We start from the raw sequence: 24462 nt of genomic DNA, 5'->3' as shown, positions 1-24462 counted from the left end.
CAGGGGGGTCTCACCAGAGCAGCACAGAGGGTAAGAATTCCCTCCCTTGACCTGCTGGTCACGCTGCTGGTGATGCAGCCCAGGACATGGGTGGTTTCTGGGCTGCAAGCACGCACTGCTGGGTCATGTCCTATGTTTTGATCGCCAGTATCCCCAAGTCCTTCTCGGCAGCACTGCTCAATGTGTTCATCTGTCAGCCTGTACTGATCCTGGGCATTGCCGTGACCCATTTTGCAGGACCTTGTACTTGGCCTTGTTGAACTTCATGAGGTTCCTGAACACTTGGTTCAAGTACACATGGTTTTAAATAATGTGTGTTTCTGCATCCTGTTTACATTGTATCCTGTGTTCAAATTCACATAAGCTGCTGGATAAAGTTCTCATGAAGTTGTTCTCCTCTGCTGTTGGAGACATCTGCATTGTAGCATTGCAAGATAGACTGTTACAGTGATTATTTTTGTTCATAACATAGGCAAATATAGGACACAGTCACTGACTGCTTACCTCTGCTGTTTGACTGGTGGTGGCTGGAAGATGAGGTGTGCGCCAGATGCCCTCCAAGCTGCTCTACCATCCTCCCTCCTCAGCTTGACAGGGGAGAGAAAACATAATGAAAAGCTCATGGGTCAAGATAAGGACAAGGAGAGACCAGTCAACAATTACAGTCACAGGCAAAACAGACTCCGCTCAAGAGGAATTAATTTACTTTATTGCCAATCCAAACAGAGTAGGGGAATGAGAAATAAAACCGACTCTTAAAACAGCTGCTCTCCACCCCTCCCTTCGTCCAGGCTCAACTTCACTCACGGTTTTCTCTGCCTCCTAGAGAGAGGTGCTGGGGCACAGGGAATGGGGGATGTGGTCAGTTCATCACACGCTCTCCACTGCTCCTTCCTCCTCAAGGAAGGAGTCCTCGCACTCTTCCCCTGCTGCAGTGTCGAGTTTTTCGCATGGGAGACAGTCCTCCTTGCCGTGCAAACCCAATACAGAGTGCTAGCATTTAATGGTTTTTTTTATTATTATTTTTTTAATATAAAATGCACATTGTAAAATTGTTGACCACATCTGATTGGTGTTTCTCTACAGGGGAAATGTGGTGCCCAAATTAACTGTGTCGCAGAAGAGATGCATGTTGTTTTCACAAATTTGTAAAGTATTACAAGGTTTTGAAATGGAGATTTCATTTCTTAATTTATTTGGGTATCTGCTATGGGGGGGTGTGTACATCATGAAATTCACATGCTAATTTAGTAAGATGTGGCTGTCATTGGTCGTGTTGAAAAAAGAAATTTAGGTGCTTCTGCTGCCTACCCTGTATGGAGAAAACTTTGCAACTTACTGTTGTATAATATCTGTATTATGCTAAAACTGATGGTTGGTTTTGACTGCCCGCAATATTGTTAGGCAGTTAATGGCTTACTGTTACATTGAGTGTAAGTTATAGACATTTTTAAAGTAAGAAATAAATGTTGCACTTAAACACTTAGCAATTTGAAAGTCAGGGGAATATGGCATTGAAATGGCCATAGATCCCCTTAAATCACAAAAGTAAAAGTGTGGCATAGTGAAGGCAACGTAATCACCTACAAAGTACAGGGTTAGTATGAGTCTGACTAAACAAATACTTTCCAAATAGTAGTGGAGACTATTTAAAACATCAATCACAAGCCATGGTAGCCTAAATTTAAGGACAGTAATTGGTCCACTTGTGAAGCATTTGTATAAGCAATTGCACCAAAACACATTGGAAAATAAATTGTCTTCAGTTGTGGTCTTTTGCTTTGGTTTTAATGCGGCACTGAACTTGATGCTGCTCACAGTATAAGTTTTCAAGATTAGTTTTCAAGATTATTGCAGTTTGTGTAGTAGATGGAGGTGACTTTAGGCATGTGGCAGGGGGAATTTTATGAGGACATTTTAATTTCCTGTCTTGTCCAGTGATTGTTGATAAGGGTCAGACCATATGAATCTCTCCTTATGCCAAGCAACATGGGGTAGCACGAGATCACTGTAGTAATTGCTTATGAAATAATTACCCAATAGCACATATATATTGCACATATATATATATATGTGGGGCTTGCTTATCCCATCTCCAGTACTATTTTGCTTTCTCTGCAAATTTCAGAATACAAATTTACATAAGTCAACACTTATTCCACATCTTAAAGATCTTGCTTATCATAAGTGAAGGCTTGTTGTGCCCTGAAAGAATTCTGATGGCTTCTGTTCCCTGTGATTTAGTACTAAAAGTCAGTCCAGCCATGCCTTGTTTCTGCAGATAAGAGTTCAGTTGAGACCAAGGCATGAATGGAAATTGAAAATCTCCTGAATCTCACTCCCATCCCAAAAAAACCCGTCCCTTTGCAGTGCTGTTTGCAGGTTTGAACCGATGCAAGTTAAATTCACATTGCTTTGGTTTTTCATGGAGAAGGTGTGAGAGAAGCCACATTCAGTCTTGTCATTCCAATATATTTATCTTCCAACAAAATTAGCAGTAGGTTCTTTTGAAAGCAGCATGCTGTGAATTTCAGGAGGTCCTTATGTAAAACTGGAGAAGTTGTCAAAATGTGGTTGATATTGCCATTTAATTGTATCAGCATTAGAGAAGATTATTCTTTTTTTCTTATCATCCCACAGGTCATAAATGTTGATGGAACAATGAGGAAAACCCTCCTCGAAGATAAGCTTCCACATATATTTGGGTTCACACTGCTGGGAGATTACATCTACTGGACTGACTGGCAGAGAAGAAGTATTGAAAGGGTTCACAAGATAAAGGCTAGCAGAGACATCATTATTGATCAGCTGCCAGATTTAATGGGCCTTAAAGCAACAAGTGTTACCAAAGTGTTTGGTAAGCAGGAGCAATCATGGGATGAATTTATAATAGTTTCTAGATGGGTTTGCTTTCATTAAGCAGCCATTGATTGTTTGTACTGAGAATAACTGTGGGATCATATATTTTAATTATTTTAAAGGAAAACTGCACCTATTTCTCTAAAGTTGAGAAAATACAGTGTTACAAAAGTATGGGCTTCTACTTCATAGTGCCATTTGACATAAGTCTTCCACAGCTTCTCACTGCACTCTTTGAATTTTTATGAGAACTTTATTCCTGCCTCCAGTAATAGGAATTGTTACTTTTGGTGCTCACAGAATTGCTCCATTTTCTGATGTTCTCGTCTTCTAGTACAAAGTCTCAGCAACGTTCTGTTAGCAGAATGGTTTTTACTAGGTTGAGTAGTGTACGCAGAGTTAGTGGCCACTACAGCGTTGCCTCAAAGTATGTGGCACTACAGGATTAACTTTAACACCTAAATCATTAAAAATTAAATCTTGCCCTTAGTATGGAATCAGCAGCTGGAGCTCCACGTTCTTCCACTGCATTGGCTGAAACAAGCAGCCAGTGTTCTAGGTCCTCTGCCAGCACTCTGCAGGGCAGTATGGACCTCCTGGCTTCACTAGTAACTCGTGAGAGGTGCTTGTTCACCACAGATCTGTTGACTACCTGGAATATTGGAGTCCGGGCATAGCAGATAATAGTTGCAGCAGGATCACGTGCAGAAGATTGTCAAATTACACCTTGCTAGTCCATGGATTTCCAGCCTTTCAGGAAGTTTTACTTGAAGTCAAGTCCTCAAGCTGAAGTTACAGCATTAGCCTGAAATATGTATGTCCTAAGAAGGGAAAGAAACCTGGCTGAGACTGATCTTGTAGATTTCCTTGTGGTAACAGTCTTTAAATACCCAAATCTGTGGTTGCAGCAGATCAGGTATAGCACCTACTTATCTTTTGGTCCTTATTCTGTCTTCCACATTCCCTTCCTATCTGTTCACAAGGAAAAATAAGTGTGAGATTGTGGTGATCTGCTTGGAATTGTTTCTGCTAATGAATCCTTTCAGCTTTAAATTAAACAGCTGAGAAAGAACTGCAGTTACCCAGCTCTTTTCTCATTATTTTGTATCAGTGAACATTTGAAAAACTTATGGATTCAAAGAGATACAAAGATGGAGTATTTGGCCAAAAATAGCTAAGCTGAACATGTATGTAATTACCCTTCTTCAGTGAAGGAACTCAATCTTTGGGGAAACTAGAGGGCTATGTTTGTAGCTGTTTGTACTATAGGAGGGATAGGACCGGTTTCCTAATCCTTGGATAGGAGGAAATAAACAGTTTTGAATGTTGGTTTGGATTGTTGGGTTTGTTTGGTTTTTTTTAATTCCCTGTTGACAGCCCATAGTGATAACTTAGTTTGAAAAATTATAATTACACTGCATTTCGATTCTGCCTCCCCCTACCTCCACACTGCACCAGTAACTGTTTTGGTTTGTGTTTTCTTTAAGGAACTAACCCGTGTGCAGAGAACAACGGAGGCTGCAGCCATCTGTGTTTCTTTACACCCCAGGAGACCAGGTGTGCCTGTCCCATTGGCCTTGAGCTGTTAAGTGACATGAAGACTTGCATCATTCCTGAAGCCTTCTTAGTTTTCACAAGCAGAGCAGCAATTCATCGGATTTCCCTTGAAACAAATAATAATGATGTTGCTATTCCTCTTACTGGAGTCAAGGAAGCATCTGCTCTGGATTTTGATGTCTCTGATAACAGAATCTATTGGACTGATGTTAGTCTGAAGGTATTACTGCCATGTGAATTCTCTGAATATAAAGCCACAGAGCAGTTACTTTGATCTAACAAAGGTCTCTGTTACGTGATCTGTCCTGCAGTTGCTAATGTTGTCATTGAATTGCATCCAAGGAGACTCTTGGAGATGAAGACAGTTGCATTGTTGAATGCACAGTTGGGTGACAGGCATTTTCCTGCTTCAAAGAAAAATCCAAAGTAGTGTCTGCCCATACCGAATGCCTTGGATGCTGCATGTGTTGCATCCATATATGCATCTATTGTAGAAAAGCTGTTTTCATGTCACAGAGTAATTTAAACATCGAGCTTGGCAACCACCCCAGCTTTCTATCCTTTTCCAGTTTTGACTTGAAAGGCAATCTTACTCAATATTAACATTTGGCAAGCGAACTTTGGACTGGTTGCTGTTAGTCTGTGGCTCCAGCTTGGCACAGAAAAGGCCAGGGAACTTGTCCAGTACCCTCCACACTGTGTTAAGCCCCAGCCTGTCCCTAGTTCTGTCTCAGTGTGTTCCCCAGGAGTTTGACATTGCCTGTGGCATATTTGATTCACATCCAGGTGCATGCTAAAATAAGTGTTGCGCTGGTCATCAGTGTTACTTTGCTTTTGAAGTGAAGTAATGGTAGAAAATGATGGATTCACTTTACTGGAAGCGAATTCCTCTGTTTAGCCTTTTAATAGGTTTTCCAGAAGCAATCTAAGTTTCCTTGCCAATGCGCCTAAGCCATAATAGGGAAAAGCTCACTTTTAGTCACCGCAGGGCATGTGGAGTTTCCATAGCCTCTCTGTGAAGACTAATGAGGGTTGTGCTTTAGCGTTAACAGTGCTGGTTGTGGTGTGGATACCTTTCCTTCAGGAACAGTGCCAATGTAATAAATTAGCATACTGCAGATACAGTTACTAAATAAATCTCCCACAAGCGCACGGAGAGCTGGACTGTAGTCACCTTAACCACTTGTAGTGGAAAACACAGTATTTCAGCTGCGTCAGTGCAAAGATCCCAGTCTCACTCTGTGCAGAACTGGAAAACGTGTTACTTGTTTGCAGCCTCCTGAATTACCCAGCATACTCTGTTTTCACATAGATATCAGTGTGTGCTTCGGCACATTTGGGGTTTCATTCCCTCTGCCCACCCGCCTCCTGCAGCTTAGCAGCAGGTAGTGTAACTTCAGAGCCCATAGTCTTCTCCATTTCCTTTGGTGACCACCACTTCCCTGATCTCTTCCTGCCTCTGGTTGTATGAGGACCCACTTTCCAAAACAATTATACTTTTTTTGAGACGTGGGTTATAGCTGCACAGATATACTACATGATTTCTGGTTTTGAGATTCACCTTTAAAAAATCACAGAATCACAGACTGGTTTGAGTTGGAAAGGACCTTAAAGATCATCTAGTTCTGACCACTCCTCCCACAGGATAAAATACAAAATGTCTCTTACCCTGACACATTCGTTTATCAAATCATTACGAAATTAATAGCTGAAATATTAGCAGGTATGTAGCATGATTGCTTAGTGTTGATAACAAGGGTGGGTGCTTGTACATTGGTCCTGGAAGTTAAGTTACCAGTGATTTAGTTGGGGGTTGTGTCGGTGCTCCTTGTTAGGAGTGGCTTCTTTGTGTGTACACGCTCTTTGCCCCATGACTTGTTTTGTTGAGTGTGCAAAAGTGTAGATGGGATCAGCAAAATTGCTCCTGGTGACAGGTCATGAGAAACAGTTTAATTCAGATTTCTCTGAATTGAGATTTGTTTCTGAGACTTAAAACATTACAGTGAATAAAGTAATTAAAAAGAACCCACTGAACTTTGTATGTGTAAATAGGGGGGAGAAGAAATAAGGAAGAACCTGCAGATACATAGCGCTTTCTGAAAATCGTATCCTTTTAAGATGTCCTGGACTAGCCATCAGAAACCATCAGCTTTGAAAATTCACGTCTTTTTACTCCGTGAACTGCTCTGTCATTTTTGACAACAGAAAGTTATTTTAGAAAATGTAACACTGCCTGAGTTTTTTTACCGATTTATTTTTTTGTACACTGAACTTGATAGTGATCATTCATTTTGTTTCTGTGGGCTATCTGTAAACACCATAATAGTTTTACACAATTGTTTTCCAGACCATAAGCCGAGCTTTTATGAATGGGAGCTCTGTTGAACATGTTATTGAGTTTGGGCTGGATTATCCTGAGGGCATGGCTGTAGACTGGATGGGAAAGAACCTCTACTGGGCAGATACTGGAACGAATCGCATTGAAGTAGCCCGCCTGGATGGACAATACAGGCAGGTCCTTGTGTGGAAGGACTTGGACAACCCAAGGTCTCTGGCTCTTGATCCTACCAAAGGGTAAGGGACAGTGCTGTTTTTCAAAGCTTTGTGTGCATATTCTTGTACATGACAAGTTAATTTGCAGGTTATATAGTTCCATTTCTTTAGGGTCTTCGGAAAGATGATAAATGCTCCACAGTCCTGTGGGTTACAATGAAAAATTAAGAATTGTCAATCATATTTTTCTGCCTCTCAGTACTGCAATGCCACATGGGTTATTCCTATTTTTTTAATTATTATTATTACAATTAAGAAAATAAATGTAGAAAAAGCAAAGCATGCAGCTAAACACAATCTTAGCTGATGCACTCTTTTGTTCCACTTGTCCTTGCAGATACATGTACTGGACCGAATGGGGAGGTAAACCTAGAATTGTTCGAGCATATATGGATGGAACAAACAGCATCACTTTGGTGGACAAAGTGGGTCGTGCCAATGACCTCACTATTGATTATGCAGACCAAAGGCTATATTGGACTGACTTAGACACAAGCATGATTGAGTCATCAAATATGCTAGGTAATCTAGTGTTATATCGCACCAGCCAGTACAGTGTGTGCTGGCCACAGTAACACAGTTGAATAATACATCATTGGAATTGTATAATTGATATTAAACTTGTGTGTATATTTTTCTTACGAGAGAAAATGAAGAGTTGAATGTTTAAGAATATTCTTTAAATATTCCTAAATTAATAACCATATAATGATTTATAATGAAGATGAGATAGAATGTCATTTCTGTGTGTTAATATGAAAATGCCTGTGTTTTACCAAAGCAGAGGTGACCTCTGAGTTTCTCAGTGTGGGCAGTGTATAGGTTCACTCTAAACTACCTCTGACTTCTCAGTCTGGACACTCATTTTCTGTTGAAGTAGTATCTCTGTTTCCAGTTTCACACTGTTGTATTAGCTGAAAAACAAAACCAAAATACAGCTTGAATTTCCTGCAGTCTGAAGTGGTGTGCAGCTACTTCTGCAGTATATCATAACATGTTTTGTACACAACTTTACACATTTTTGTATCTTCCACTGGAATTTTGTTTATACATACAAGGGGTGTGCTAAGATTTACTAAACTTTCATACAGATTTTGACATGATAACTAACTGGATAAAAGAAGGAAATTTTGTTTTCTGCAGCTGACATAGAGCTTTTGTATTGTCCAGATATTTTGTAAATATGAAATGGTGTTCAAGGTTTTAGCTGAGGCAGAGTTTTTGAGAAAAGAGAGTTTATATAAGTTTCCAAATGCCACACGATGAATCTGTGATAGGATCACAAATGGAATCCAGAAGTTCCTGACCTGACATCCTATCCCAGTACCATTTTCAAGGAAAGGCCTTTGTGAGATGGGAACTAATGCCTCTGGGGTTCGCATATTAAAATCAAGGTTTATTTGGCAGAACACAGTACTTAAGCAAACTCATACATGATTGGTACAGAAAATGCTCTGATTGATCATAATACATAAAACTTCCCTGCAACTTTTTTTTTAAAAATCTGTGAAAAGCTATCATTAGAGTGAGAATATTAGATTATTTTTAGAGGGTTTATTGTATGTGCATTATTTCCAGAGAATCTACTAAGCTCAGGAAAACAGAGAAAGCGATGCAGTTTTGCATTCTAATGCTGTCGCTGATTTTGTGTTTCTTGTATTGTTTTTTTCGGGTTACTGTTGTAGTTGTATTACTGTTTAGAAGTTGCAGTAAGATTGGCCTTTATCTAGAGTTGCTTATCCTTCCATCCAGTGTCCATGATCTATTAAAGCTCTCACTAAGCTTCTACACTACACTTGGAGAAACAAAATAGCCATACACAAGGTTAAACTAGAAACCGATTGTGACATTGAGAAGAAACACAATATTGAAATCATCTGTGGTAAATTAAACTGGTTCTAAAGCTGAACCTACTTTTACTGTTGTTTGTGATGAGAAGGTAAAAGGCTGAGCACTGAAGCTAACATTGTATGATATCTTTTTAGTTGGCAGATTGTAAAGACTCTGGTAGATTTCTGGTAAGTAGGCTCAATCAGTTAAGGAAATATTATTAGACTTTGCCTGCATTATGCCATGCCAGCCTCCTTGCCAGGAGAGATCTGAATGAGTGTTGCTGATAGAAACGTCTACCCCACCAGCAATGAATGAAGCCCTTTTAAGTGAATGAATGGATGCTGTCCCAGCTTGATCTTGGTCGTTATAAACATTACCCAGACGGAAAAAATCACTTTTTGGGGGGAGATATTCCTCCATCTACAGACTATCAAAATTCAATTAGACAGCTTATCCACTTCCTTCAAAAGAGCCTGTAGCCTGAATTTATCACTGTGGACCAGAATTGCTCTAAGAAGTACCTGAGAGTGTGCAGAATATCTGTGCCCCTAACTTCAGATGCCTAAAAGTAATTGGGAAGGTTGCCTCTATATTTACTTTGGTGTTTCATAGGGAAATGGCTTCATGTTCTTGTTTTGGGAGTTTTCATGCCTTCTCCAGTCTTGGCCAGATGGGAGAGGGCACAACGGTAAATAGAGCAGGGGAAGAAAAATTAAGTGTTCTGTAGAATCTAGCATTGGATATTTTGTGGAGGAGAAGATGCTGATGAAGGCTACATCTTCATTTCGTGTAAAGTGGCAGAGATTCATAGGGGTTTGTACTTGAAAATATTTAGGAAGGTGATTTACAATAAGACTGTACTTAGTAGTGTATCTGTGGCAGAGGCCATCTAATGCTCTGGAAGGTGTTAAATCTGTTGTGAATGTTGCTATCTGAGCCACTGAGTGTGGGAGTACTGGGATTTCTGCCAAACAAATGGTTTCCTGATTTCTTGGTATGTTAAATTGCACTGCAAAAGATTTGTGTTTCTAGAGTGAAACACCGTAATTTCTTTTTATTTGTTTCTCTGTGAATCTTGAGATTGTTGTATGTTGTTGCTTTCATGCATATTAACTGGGGGGTTTATTGGCCTAAGATATTCCTGGAGCTGATAGTATTCTTGAATATGTTTTCCCACATCTGTTCAGGATGATAAACGTGAGATGTACAGGGCGGTATTTAAATGGCAACGCACTGGCACAATTTCAGACTGCTTTATAGGCAAGACAATATCAGGATAAGGTTTTTGAATGCAAATGTTTAGGTTACCCATTCAGCAGATACTGGTTAACAGCGAATCCCATGGTGCTGACTTGGAAAATGAGGTTATATGTTAAAAAGGGAATCAAAAACATTTTCTTGATGCCAGTCACACTCTTCATTTCATGACTTGGGAATTGTCCTTTAGTTATTATCCTTATTTTTGCAGGCCAAGAGCGAGAAATCATAGCAGATGATCTACCTCATCCGTTTGGATTAACCCAATACAATGACTACATCTACTGGACAGACTGGAATCTTCACAGCATAGAAAGAGCAGACAAGACCAGTGGGAAGAACCGGACACTTATTCAGGGCCATCTGGATTTTGTGATGGATATATTAGTCTTCCATTCTTCACGTCAAGATGGCTTGAATGATTGTGTGCAAAATAATGGCCATTGTGGTCATTTGTGCCTTGCCATACCAAATGGATTTAGGTGTGGCTGTGCTGCTCATTATACCTTGGATCCCAACAGCAGGAACTGTAGTTGTAAGTCTTTTGTTTGCTACTCTATTCTTCAGTGCTTGTGGCTCCCAGGTGTTCGTGATGCCTTTCAGTATAGCAAGTGAAGGGATATTTCAACTCCATTTCATCAGGGACTGCAGTGACAGGAAAAGGGGCAACAGGTTTAAACTTAACTGTGAGTGTGGTGAGGCACTGGAACAGGTTGCCCAAAGAAGTGATAAGTGCTCCATCCCTGGCAGTGTTCAAGGCCAGGTTGGACCAGAGCCTTGGGTGACATAGTCTAGTGTGAGGTGTCCCTTCCTGTGGCAGAGGGATTGGAAGTAGATGATCCTAAGGTCCTTTCTGACCCAAACTGTTCTGTGACCCTATGATTCTATGATTTCAAAGGTTCTGCTTTAAATATGAGAACATGTTAGGGAGTTTTATTTCCATTTTTCAGACATGAATTAGGGCTGAAGGTTTGTATTTCAAATCTTAGAAATAACAGCACTGTCAAGTCTGGTCTTACTTGTTTTAATAGAAGTGCTTTCTAGGTGATTCAGTGGAGTGATTGAAGCTTTTCTGGTCCTTACCTAAGTGTGTAGGTGGGTGGAAGAGAAATTCTAAACAAAAAAAAAAAGACTTTTTCTCTTCAGTGTTTAATAAAATCATCAAAAATAACATCCAGTAAAACAGCCTCCTAAGTAGTCTGCACAATGTGCACATGCACTTGAAATCCATAGAAGTTTGTTTTCCCTCTGCGTGTGATAGATGTTATGCCTGCCAATTCACTAGTTGTCCAGTAAGAATTTAAGCTTCTAGTGAAAATAGCAGATAAATATAAATGCACCGTAGATTTGAAATAAACCAACAAACCTTTGGGCATCCTCACACAGTAGCATATAAGGAAATTTTAGCTGAATGAAAGAGTGGCTTTGCAAAAGACAGGTTCTGATTGACTAACCCATCTCCTTCTATGATGAGATGACCCACTTAGTAGACAAGGGAAAGGCTGTGGGTGTTGTAAACCTGGACTTTAGTAAAGCTTTTGACACCACCTCCCACAGCATTCCCTGGAGAAATTGACTGCTCACGGCTTGGATAGGTGTACTGTTCACTGGGTAAAAAACTTGCTGGGTGGCCAGTCCCAAAGAGTGGTGGTGAATGGAGTTAAATCCAGCTGGTAGCTGGTCACAAGTGGTGCTTCTCAGGGCTCAGTACTGGGGCCAGTTCTGTTTGGTATCTATAGCAATGATCTCGCTGAGGGGATCCAGCGCATCCTCAGTTTGCAGACAACACCAAGTTAGGAGGCAGTGTTGGTCTGCTGGAGAGTAGGAAGGCTCTGCACAGCCTGGATCCACGGGCTGTGGCCAATGGTATGAGGTTCAACAAAACGAAGTTCTGGGTCCTGCACTTGGGTCACAACAACCCCCTGCAATGCTCCAGGCTTGGGGAAGAGTGGCTGGAAAGCTGCTCATGGAGAAGGACCTGGGGGTGCTGATTGACAGAGCTGAACATGATCCAGCTTGTGCCCAGGCAGCCAAGGCAGCCAACAGCATCCTGGTCTGTATCACAAATAGCAGGGCCAGCAGGGCCAGAGCAGTGATCATCCCCCTGTACTGGTCACTGGTGAGGCTGCACCTCGAGTCCTGTGTTCAGTTCTGGGCCCCTCGCTATAAGGACATTGAGGTGCTGGAGTGGGTGCAGAGAAGGGCAACAAAGCTGGTGAAGGGTCTAGAGAACAATTCTAGGAGTGTCAAGGGGGACATTACTGCTCCCTACAACTACCTGAAAGGAAGGTGGAGCAAGGTGGGGTTCAGTCTTATTTCATAAGTAATAACTGATAGAACACAAGAGGAAATGGCCTCAGCTTGCACCGGGAGAGGTTTAGATTGAATATTAGGAACAACTTCTTCATTGAAGGCATTGTCAAGCATCAGAACAGGCTGCCCAGGGAAGTGGTGGAGTCACCATCCCTGGAGGTATTTAAAAGATGTGTAGATGTGGCACTTAGGGACATGGTTTAGTGGTGGAGTTGGCAGTACTGTGTTAGTGGGTGCTCTTTTCTAATCTAAATGATTCTATGATGATACAGGAAAACCTTTGACTGTGTATTGCCCATTGTCACTGGTGTTTAAATTCCATATGGGGCACATACTTATCTTATAATATGAAAAGGAAATACTTTCTGGGTGAGGATATGCACATTTACCCTCCAGAAGTACACAAAGAAATGTTTTCAACTTCATAGCAAAAATCTTCAATTATGAATTGCCTTCATTTTCATTGTGAATATAATTGCCTCTCTGGGATTTTGTTTTGAATATTCTTTGTCTTCTGTGTGGATGTGTTTTTGACCATGTGAGTTGCATTTTCTTATGCATTCTATTTTGACTTGTTTTAGCCCCTGCCAGCTTCCTGTTGTTTAGCCAGAAATCTGCAATCAGCCGGATGATACCAGATGATCAGCAAAGTCCAGATATCATCCTGCCTATGCATGGTCTAAGGAATGTTAAGGCTATCGATTATGATCCCTTAGATAAATTTATCTACTGGGTGGATGGACGTCAGAATATTATAAAAAGAGCCAAAGATGACGGCACTCAGGCAAGTTAACATGGTGTAGCTTTGTGCAGGTCTTTTTGTGTGCTTTGTGCTTTATGCTTGGCTTTCCCTTTCCATCTCCTGCACCAAGGAATCATTGGTTTAAACTTTACTCTTGCTAGCATTCTTATGTATATACTATTTATATGTGAAAATTACTGAGGGCTTTTAGGATAATGATCTTAATTTATACACAAAGATGTGTAATAAAATGTAGTACATCGTATGTATCTGAAACGTTAAGCCTTGAGTTGCAATCTTTAATAAAGGCTGAGCACTGAAGTAAGGCAGACTCAGTATACTGAGTTTATACACTGTGCTTTATACTCAGCACAGATAAACTGTATTCTAAAAATTAATATTGTGCATGCCAATTGTGTGATAATATTGTCATCGTTGTAAAGCTCTCTCAAACTGAAAACTCTCAGCTATCCAAGCTGTAGTTAAACCCTGAGTGAATGCAGAGTTGATTGCTGTGACAGACAGGGATAGGCTTATCTACATGCTTAGTTGTTTTAAAGCTGTTGGGGACAGTATTCTTTTTGCGCTATTCACACAACAGTGGGAAGAAGTGTACTCTTCTTCTAGGCGGTGTTATGTGTTAACATATAGCTCCCAGGTCAAGGTAACACACTTTTTAAAAACTATGGTTTGAGTAAGACTGTAAAATGAAATGCACAGTGGGCAATTTATATTTTCCTCATTCTTGAGCAGTCAAATCTGAACAATATGACATGAATTCAATGTCATGCACCTAGGGACTCAGAGGTTTAACAGTTTCCTTTAAAGGAAATTTTATTTCTTGGCCATTTCTTTGAGGACTGGAAGGAGGTATGTTGGGATGGGCAGCTAGCTGGGTTGTGGATGAATTTTGAAGAAGTTTTGCTCTTTCTTTTTGGGATTATGCTAGGTGCTAATTGTTGTAGTCTAGCTTCTCTTTGGTAGTTGCTAGGTGCAAATTGCAATGGAGATTCATTTGCTCTGTGTTTTCGTTTACCTTGGTCACACAGCTTTGAAGATGTAGATCCCCTGCAAATTCTGGCTTTCAGATTTTCACTAATTATTTTTACTTAATTTTGCTAAATTGTGCTGTTTGCAGACGGTGCATATGAACTTCATACCTGAGTAATGTTACCCTTGACTTTAGGAAAAGGATCATTTCTTTTTATTTTTAGTCACACTGTCCAGACAAAATAGAGATAAAGCTTTATATTAAAACAAAAAGGCCTGTATGTCACTGTGCAGAACTTAGTGGCTTAAAATCAAGTTGCTGAAATATAACTTTCACAAATAATGCTGTGTTCTGTAATTCATTTGACTTAAGTTGAGCATAGAATGGTGTCTTCAGGTTTCTTGACTCGTATGAACTTTCTCTGATACTGTTTCTGTGTTTGGATTGGGAGCACTGCATTAGGAAACTTAAGGAAGCCACCACTGCCCCCTCACCATCATCATGTCACCAGAAGCAGTCACCTTTGAAGGGTACTTTGATGCTGGGAATCCTGCCAGCAGTAATACTATCCCAAGGGCACTGGGATTGGCTGTACGCTAGTGGAGCCTGTGTAATGTTAAAGAAATAGAAAGATTATTTGCCTTTAGGAGTGTTTCTGTATGCTCTAGTGCTTTTCACAGAAATAGTTTTGAAGTCTAGTATTCAACATAGAGTTAAAAGTGTAGTAAATAATATGCTGGAAGGGGTTGAGGGTAATGTTTCCAGGAACTTGGCAATGTCAAGTTTTGTAAGGTCCGCCATCAAGACTATGAGGGTAAAACCAAGATAATGTTGCTAGTATGGATGTGAAACAGAGCTGTAGCCATTTGACATGTAAGCAAACAGAACCCAGTTTCATTAGAAGATCTTAGTTTTTAAGAGAAGCCAGGACTTAGAGAAAATCAGCATCTACAACACTATAAATAATAAAGTAAGAAGACTTTGGCAAAAGGTAGAGATTTGTTCAGTTGACTGTATAACAGTGCAGGTCTGGCCAGATGCCTGCCTTGTTTCTTGCATTGTTCCATTCAAGTTTGTTCCATGCATAAACATTCAGGATTGTTTTCTTCCATCTCCTGCTAATTAATTCTACTTACAGGAGGCCCCACAATTGCTTTCTGGGGAGTTTTGCATAATCTTGTGGATTTTCTCCAGATGTTTTTCCTCTAATCCGCAGTTTGAATCAAATCTTGTTGTTGTTGTTAAGCTTTATTACATTTCTTGTATTTGTTATTTCCTTGTTGTTGTAGGTAGGTAGATAAACCATGCTTTCTGTGCAATCAGTGTTCTTCAGTCAATAATCACAATAATTAATGGAAATTGTTCCTCATATGTTGTCTTGCAGCCTTTCACTGTCATGAGTACTCCAAACCAAAGCCAGAACCCAGAGAAGCAGCCACACGACCTTAGCATCGATATATACAGCCATACCTTGTACTGGACCTGTGAGGCCACCAATTCAGTCAATGTCCACAGGCTGAACGGCGAGTCAATTGGGATGGTGCTGCGTGGGGATCACGACAAGCCCAGAGCCATTGTAGTAAATGCAGAACGAGGGTGAGATTCCTCTCTGTACCTTGTACAGAGCATTCCTGGGATGTTTACCAGCTGTGTGTGTGAATCTTGTGTTGCATCTGTGTATTTTGAAAGGGGACTTTTTGCATATTTTACTGTTCAGGATGTCAGTGACTGCTTGTCCAGTTCTGGCTTTTAAAGGTATCCAGGTTCCTCTTCCTGTTCTCTCCTTGGCTGCCTACTCTGGTATGCATAGATGTTCACACAGCGATGCGGTTGGTTATAGTGAGGAAAAGAAGTAACTCAGGTGGTGAAAGCAAAGTAAAACCACTTTATCCCGTTTGCTGTGCACAATCCGGCCACCTAATAGGACAAGCAAGAAAATTTACACTGTTATATCAGCTGGGGATCTGGCTTATAAATGTTTGATCACCATAAAACAAATGCTTTCAGGAAAAAAAAGGGGTCTCTCATGATCTAATCTAATAGTATAAAATCAAAGAAACAAACAAACCAACCGCTGTGTTCTGTCCACTTTTAAGTTAGTTCTGCCTTGATGTACATCTCAAAAATGTCTGAAATTAATTGAAACAGGTAGGATACACTAAAATAATTTCTCACAGGTAGAAAATACCTTGTTTTGCTGCCAAGCAGTTTTCACTAGATTTAGCACACCTTCACCTCCACTGCAGGTGGTTAGTAGCTTCGTTCTCAGAGGTCAAAGATGGTCCTTTACTGTTCTCTTTAATAAGCTAGATGCCTAAATCCCAATTTACTACTTAACATGTGCTTGAAAGATGTTGTATGAATGGTTTGTAACTTCGTGGCACCCAGAGACTGTCGAGGGCTGGTATTTTATACAATACTCAGTATAGTTTGCACAATCCAAAAACTGGTGTGGAGAGTGGAGGATTAGAGGAAAGATTCTAATCTTATTGGTACTTAAGTCACTTGGACCTCGTTGTTCATATTTATGAAAGTTTTCCATTTGTATTTGTAAAAGCTTATCTGCTTTCTCCATTAAAATGGAAGTTTGAGTTTGTTGACCTCTAAAACTCTGATATTTTCTAGTCAGCTCTGCATTCTGAACTGCTTCTGCCTTAGTTCCAGGAATACTGCCCTCCAACTCTCCCTTGACTGCATGTTCCTGATGCTGACATGAAAGGCTATGCACACCCCTGTATTAGGGAGCATGCCCATGTTATCCACCACTGAAAAAATCACTTACTTTTTCCTGAGGGAGTTCTTAGTTTGCCATGTGGGTGCGTAAGCCCTTTTCTCCCTATGCATGGGGAAGGCAGAGACTTTCTGTTTGCAGCTGAATTGGCTTAGGCATATGAAAAGAATTGATGGTACTAAGACATCAGGACATGCCATCCTGAGCTCTCCTTCCTTCTCTGGTCTTTGTTCCTCTCAAATTTGGGAGGAACTTCTACTTGCTGAGAAGGAAAGCAACCCAGAAAGAGTGATGGGTAATGGTTCTGTTTTTTTTTGTCAGAAACAGCTTCTGGGCTTTGATTGACAGATGGGAGCAGCTTTACCCAAGGATGGTTGGAGAAAGTTTGTACAAGTCAATTACAGCCCTCACCTCAACAGTGCTGCCGGCACAGCAGTGCTGAGTGCTGAGGCATTTTATGACCTGTATTAAGGACAAATGCTATTAATTTCAGGTTATCTCAATATGCCAGTTAGCAAATGTTTAGGGTTCTGCAGCTGTGACAGATCTGGATCTTTGTGGCTAGGAGCAACAGTCACACAGTTGTCCCTGTGTAAACTGTTCCCACTTACGCGCAGAACCTGTGTGCAAAGGTGGGTTGCCTCCTTTCTGAAGCTTCTGATATCTTTGTTCTCAGGTACATGTACTTCACCAACATGCAAGAGCGAGCTCCCAAGATTGAGCGTGCAGCCCTTGACGGCACAGAGAGAGAAGTGCTTTTTACAACTGGGCTAATCCGACCAGTAGCACTGGTGATTGACAACAAACTTGGAAAGCTTTTCTGGGTGGATGCAGATCTGAAGCGCATCGAAAGCTGTGACTTGTCAGGTATGGGATACGCAGTTAAACATTTGGAACAAAGCGCATGTATGTACAAAAAAAGATGGACTGTGTCCTTGCATAGTACAGCATAAAATGCAGGGGTGTCTGTTTATTGTTATTTTAGATCTAAGTCTCGAATAAATAAGACCTGACAACAGGACTTGGGTGAACTGACATATGCATAAATCAGCAGCTAGGCCATCACATGCTGGTAGTTGTATCCTGTGGTTGCAGCTTCCTTTGTGCGCATTATTCCTTTTCATGGAATTAAAACTCCATGTAAGCATATGTTTGCATACTAAATACATATTTTAATCCAATTCTTTGGATCTTTTTACAGGGAAAGCTAAGCTTTCTCTGCTTATTATTGAACCCAAGGTTTTAGTGCACATTTATTTGATCAGGCCACAGCTAAAGTATCAAACCCTGTAGCTAACATAAATGCAGGGGAAAGCTATAGGTTTAGAAGAAAAACAGTATTTATTAACTAGAGAATATGTGTCATGTAGCCATAAAGCCATGGTTGTATTTGATCCAGCTGAGCTCTCTGTAATGTGATTCACTGAACTGTTGATTTTTTTTAATGAGTTAACAGCATATTTTTATTTTAAGCTATTTTGGGGACTTGCATCACAGCTTCAGAAGAAATTTGGCAGCCAAAATTTTGTTGGCTTTAATTAGATCCTCTGAAAAGTATTTTCTGAGAAAAGCACTTTAAAATGGGAATACATAAGCAAAATGATTTTGGTGGAAACTGAGACTGCTGAATAAATTTGACCAAAATCATGTATAATGGTTTTTATGCCAGTTGGATTGGTTTGGACAACTTATTCCCTCATAGGCTTGGTGAGAGGACATTGTTATGGAGGATTCTGAAGCTTACACTATATCCTGCTTAACTGCATACTGCTAAATCATGAAGTAACCACAGATGTGCAGTGTTTAACTTTCAGAGAAGGTTGAAAGAACCATAAACCTGTCTAACAGTTTTCTTTATGAGTTTCTTGGATTTTTCAGTTAGAGTTATTGATGTGTTTTAGACATTCATAAACCATTAACAAATAACTTGTCTGCCACACCAGGCAATTAAAAAGTGGTATTTTATATTATTGTTGAAGTGATTGGAAAAGATACAAAATTGCTACAATGAGAACATGCTTTGTTTTCAATTAGATTTCAAATAGAGGAATTGTGTGTCCTTCCAGCTTAATGTTGTTTACATTTAACTGTTGATTTCTATCTTGAAAAACTACACATCTGTTTCATTCTGGCAATCAAAGTATTTAATTACTATGGAAATTCAGCACTTCCTTACCTGTAATGTGTTTTATCATCTTTGTTTCTAACCATAACTGTTTAAAATAGCCTTTTTTTTTTTATTTAGATCAAGTTTTTCATTTAGATCACTCTCTAAAGAACAATTTAATGATGTCATCCAGTGCCATAGGTACCCTTTGCATCTCCTTTTAAAATTATTCATTAATAGTTTGGACTGTCATTTAATCAAGATGATGTCCAATGTGATTATAGTATAGATTAATCACCTTTTCCACTGCTGTCTCCACAGCTTTCCAAGTCATCAATGTTCAGTATTTTACAGATAAGGGAGAAAAAAAAAGATGATGCTTGACCTACTCGCCAAAAAAAACCACCCCATTAGCCTGGTTTAGGCCTGGATTTGGTAGGTTGTTCAAAGAGGCTAGGATTCTAGCAGGATTGCTAGATTGCAAGTGTCTCCTGATGCCTCATGTATTCACAATTTCAGGCTGTCTTCAGGATATCCCACAGGACACCAACTTGCCTTCTATTTCTAAATGGATGAGCAATTTAGCACTTACAAAACCCATGAAGACAGGAGTTTTCTTTATATTGAGTTGAAATGAAACTTTCCTATTTTTGTTGTATCTTCCATGCAGCTGAAAATTATACTTTTGAGTCAAAATGTTCCATTTGCTTAGTCTCGCAAAAGGACAGTCGTCTTTGAAAACCCAATGACACTTAAGTTCATAGGAGTTAAGGTTGCTCAGCAGGTTGCAGGACAAATAAGCAAGCGCCCTGTGCTTTCTTCTTTGAGAACCTCCTTCTGTCAAAAGGTTTCCTAGTGCTTCTGCATATTAAGACCTGCTTAAGAGAAGACAAAGAACATCTCAGGACCTGCACTGCTGGAGCGTAGTGCTAATGGTCAGGTTTAGTGCCCACTCAGTGACACTAGTGCGGGTACATCTGTTCTTTTACTCTTTACGAGTAAAATCCACCGGTACCTTGGCTACCTCCTGGAAACCGCATTGGTTTGGAAACAAAAGAAATTCAGGGGTAAAGAACTAAAACTCCAACTGCAAGTCTGAGAATTTCTGATCTCTCTATAACTACATCTGATTTGAATGCATGCTGTTTGTCGTAACAGCCAGAGTCATTGCAGATGGTAATTTTATGTGCAAAACTAATAGAATCTGTAATTGAAATAAATGTTACATTCTTATGCTTGGCTGAGTTCTATGTAATTTATGCAGCAAATCAGTTGAATCCAGTGCTCTTAGCATTTTTATTATATATCTCAGATTCTATAATCTCATTTTGTGTAGATATTCAAAACTTTTCTGTTTTAAATCCAAGCAGACATAAGGTCTTTATTCCAAAATGAAATACGAAAGCAAAAGAAGCACCAGGCTATGATTTTGTTTTGATACCTCATTTTTAAAATCAAAAGTACCCAATATACTTGGGATTTACACAGCCTCAAAATGGTTTCTGTGAATTGATAGAATAATTCAGAATCTTTTGTTCACCCTAGAAAAGTGTAACAGGAGCAACAATTAAATGCCACTAAGTGTAGGGCAGCACACAGTAGAAGACCGCAAGCAGTTAAAGTTAAAAGCATTCATAAATGCATTTTTACTTAACATGTGTCTTTCACATTGGCTGAGAGCAGACTTTTGCATCTTTCTGCAGAGCAGAAAGCCTGAGCATTTGATAGTGTTCCTGTTTAAGAGCATACTGAGTTACTTGGAGTTCGGTTTTCTGGTTGGTTACTGAAGAAAAAAGAGAAGGCAAAGAAAGAAGCGTGGCAGTCAGAATACAGCTTTTCTTTTGTGATCCTATCTCTGTGTTTGTGATGTAGTGTGTGACAGGGCTTGTGTACTTGCCTCTTATTTTACATGGTGAATGTGTTTTATCTGGGCAATGGCAGTGAAGTTAACTGGCTGTATTTCAGTCGTGGTTGTATATTCCAGCAAAGTGTATTGTTGCTTGGTGTGTGAATGCATTGTAAAAATTGTGATCCAAGAGCTGAGTCTGTCAGTGACACAGGCTCTGGAGACTGTGCGCAGATACACATGACAGGATGCCAAGATGATCCTGGCTGGCTGGCTGGCCAGCCGGTGTATGCAAGGATGAGCTCTGTTTCATGTTGTATCTACTTGCCCTCATGACACAGCAACTGGTTGCATTTACTTGAGATGAAGCTGAACAAACAGAACCTTGGTCTGCATAGACAAATGAAGCCAGATACCTTAGAGCTAACTAGATTTGATTTGATTTGATGTGGTTGCTGCTTGTTTTTTAAGGACTGGTTTCAGAGTCAACTGGTATAGAACAAGTCTTTGGTTTTGTTGATCTCAGGTGCTAACCGTGTGACCCTGGAGGACTCCAACATCCTTCAGCCAATGGGACTTACTGTGCTGGGCAACCACTTGTATTGGATTGATCGTCAGCAGCAGATGATTGAGAGAGTGGAGAAAATAAACGGATACAAAAGGACTAGAATTCAAGGCCGAATTGCTCACCTAACTGGTATTCATGCTGTAGAAGAGCTTGATATGGAAGAATTCTGTGAGTTTATTTCAGTATCTGACATTTCTCACTCTTGGTCACTGTCTCTCAAAGCCCTCATCTAGCTGAATATTGTAATAAGATTGCCCAGTGGACTTCAAGTAAGCCATGGAGTGCTTTCAACTCAGCCAGCTGGGATCTGAGAAACAGAGGAGAAAAAAGTTCCTCTTTCTTGTCTAGAGGAGTGTTTCTGCAGCTAGAAAATGTGATTTCATGGCACTTAGTTACCTGCTTTGTAGCAGCTTACACGATACTGAATTCACTGTAAAAGCTACTTATAATAATGGTTACTAATTTTTAAAGTACTTTAAAGTTCTTTTTAAAGAAAAGTCCTACAATGAATTATTGTTGAAGTGGAATTTCTTTCCCATCAGAGGTGGAGCCATTTTAGATCTTCCCTTCTGAAATGGGTTACGCATGCAGGACCTTCTTTTTTGGGACTGGTGGTCCAAGTTCTATGGCCTGAGGGAAAGTGCGGAAGCCTCTTAAAGTAGTCACTCCTCAAAGTGACAACCTACACCTCCTCCTGCTTAACAGAAATATAAAAGAGAATTTACATATTTTGTGATTTGAGCACACAACCATGTAGCTTCCTTAAAAAAAAAATAATTACTCAATTTTGTGGTTTTATGTTGCAGTTTTGCAAGTAACAGGGAAGTTGAGGGGCTAGATATTACGAGCTCTTTAAGATTAAAGGAGACTTCCTGAAAGATTTGGGGGTTGGCATTCTGCAGTGGTGTGTGTTCATTCTTAATGCCTGGCTACCCTAGAAATGCAGGTGGGATGTCTAGGTACGCTGTAAATGTGACCTTCCGAAATCTGCCTTCTCATTCCTTTCCCTTTAGCTCCCAAATTTTTTTTAGGAGCCCTTTAAAGGTGTCCAGATCACTATTAACTGGGAGAAATGTAGTCTTCATGAAGTGGTAAATCAGCTTTTGAGCACTGAATTGAAAAATCCTGCATTTATCTTCCCATTAATTTGTAGTGAAATCTTGGTTAATCAGATAGAACTGGTTTGTGAGTGGTTTGGTGAGTTTGCCCTAGCTAGTACTAGGTATCATTTCTTTTATGCTTTCTGATATTATTTTCTGTGTGTTTCTCCAGCTGTGCATCCATGCTCCCGTGACAATGGTGGGTGCTCACACATTTGCATTGCCAAAGGGGATGGGACTCCAAGATGTTCATGCCCGGAGCACCTTGTACTTCTGCAGAATCTCTTAACATGTGGAGGTGAGTTATGTTTAACTCTGCTGTTGAGCCATTTACATCAAAAAAGTTGGGAGTTGAGGTTGCATTCCAGTCTGAATTGTGGATTGCACACTGATTTTTGCATCATGTGTTAAACTGACCTTTGATTCTTCTGCCAGCTGTTTTCTGCTTCAGTATTTGGACATATGTGACTTCTGATTGTGAGCAGAATATTCTTGTTTGACCCAAAAATACTTGCATCTTCTACTCAGATTTTTATAATTGTATGATGTGGCAGGTTTGTGCTTTAAACAAAAGCTTACAAGGTGATGTTGCATCAACCCTTAATGACCTAGCAGCAATAAATGTATATGTGATTCCTACTGTGTCATATTCCAGTCTTTCAAATGAATTTGGCCTCATAACATGAAGCACTGTACTGTCTAGTTACGAAATGTAGGCCAAAAGCTTCATTGCAATCCTTTTAAATTAATTTAATTAAGGTAGCTCTCCTCTTTCCACATAGTAGACTTTTCCTGCAGACTGCTCTTTCACAATTCCTGGATTTTTGAGATTTGTTGTTATGCTTGCAAAGGGAATTAAAAACAAACAGAAAAAAATCCAGTGCTTCTTTTTGGGAGGCGACATATCTTAAATCATTTGGCTCTGTTCATCCTCTTGACTTCTTTTATGTATTCATTTTGCCATGGGTTTCATTTTCTGGCTGAACTCTGACCTCCCAAGGGACATTTCCATTATAAACTGCTTGCTTTCCCATGACCACAACAGGCTATGTGGTTTTAGAGTATTGGTGGTTACATCTGTGTGGGGAATCAACCTACTTGTATTTCTTGCTCTACTGTTGTTGCACAACATGGCCAACGTGAGATTCCTACATCCCACTCCTTTGTTACCTTCAGTTATAAATCCAAAAATCCAGGGGCTTCCATCAGTGTCTGGTATTTTGTATTCTAATCCTTCACTGAGCCTGCAACAACTTTTTAACCTATCGTGTCTGCCATAGTAGCAGCCAAGAGACAGTATTTCAAAACATTATTTCAAAATAATAAAATATTTCAAAAGATTAATAGCTATTTTGGCTGGAGAATGTTTGTCCATGTACTCTTCTGGATGCTCTTGACAAGTTTTTAAATGCAAGTTGTGCCTGCCAGGTGCAACCATAATGCAACATTAAATGTGGCTGTAAATGCAGAAGTAGTAATCTGTCTGTTGAATTATGTAAACAGCACACTCATTCCAGAATTTAATCTAAAAATTATCTTAATATGCATATCTGGCATCTTTGTCTTACCTACAGCTGTCAGATCCCTGAATGCAATTCTTATATTGCTTCACCAAATAATCATAAATCAGAAACTTTAAAATCATACCATTTTCAAAAATAAAATGCGTTTGCATTTTTATTTGCATTCTGTTTTTCAAGCTCTTGATTATACTTGAGTCTCATTTTTGAACACTTTTCCCTAATGAAAGAAGGACAGCAGCACTTTTAAAATGGTTTGCATGTAATTGCATAGCTCTAGGATCTATGATATATCTATCTACACTACCTTCCGGAAAAAAATACTCATACAAAAGTCTCGTCATTGGTTAGAACTGCAAAGCTTTCCTTAAGCTGGGTTCTTTGTGATGTCCAGTGATGAGCCTGGATGTTAATAAAATCTCGTTCAGTTTTCAGAGAATTGTTGCCGTCCAGTGTCAGAGCACACCTCCAGCTTGCTCAATATT

The 24462-nt window shown here is 39.8% G+C and overlaps 2 protein-coding genes across 4 annotated transcripts in view; one reads left to right on the top strand and one right to left on the bottom strand.

Annotated features, from left to right (window-relative positions):
• Window positions 1–24462, top strand: part of LRP5 (LDL receptor related protein 5) — a 133295-nt gene that overhangs the window by 88252 nt on the left and 20581 nt on the right. For all 3 annotated transcript variants that reach the window (XM_065683138.1, XM_065683137.1, XM_065683139.1), the window contains 10 exons: window positions 2641–2857; window positions 4347–4636; window positions 6764–6990; window positions 7307–7491; window positions 10271–10594; window positions 12954–13156; window positions 15490–15701; window positions 17513–17703; window positions 21316–21525; window positions 22630–22755. In XM_065683138.1, coding sequence (XP_065539210.1) covers window positions 2641–2857; window positions 4347–4636; window positions 6764–6990; window positions 7307–7491; window positions 10271–10594; window positions 12954–13156; window positions 15490–15701; window positions 17513–17703; window positions 21316–21525; window positions 22630–22755 — 2185 coding nt within the window. The remainder of the gene's footprint in view (window positions 1–2640; window positions 2858–4346; window positions 4637–6763; window positions 6991–7306; window positions 7492–10270; window positions 10595–12953; window positions 13157–15489; window positions 15702–17512; window positions 17704–21315; window positions 21526–22629; window positions 22756–24462) is intronic.
• The window catches only part of LOC136017497 (basic proline-rich protein-like), a 48271-nt gene continuing 38104 nt past the window's right edge, over window positions 14296–24462 (bottom strand). Inside the window, exon 5 of the mRNA XM_065685810.1 lies at window positions 14296–16022. The gene's annotated coding sequence lies outside the window, so the exon portion shown is untranslated. The remainder of the gene's footprint in view (window positions 16023–24462) is intronic.

The sequence above is a fragment of the Lathamus discolor genome, chromosome 6 (assembly GCF_037157495.1).
Source record: "Lathamus discolor isolate bLatDis1 chromosome 6, bLatDis1.hap1, whole genome shotgun sequence".
In the NCBI taxonomy this organism is placed as follows: Eukaryota; Metazoa; Chordata; class Aves; order Psittaciformes; family Psittacidae; genus Lathamus; species Lathamus discolor.
This window is presented reverse-complemented; position numbering and strand designations above follow the sequence as displayed.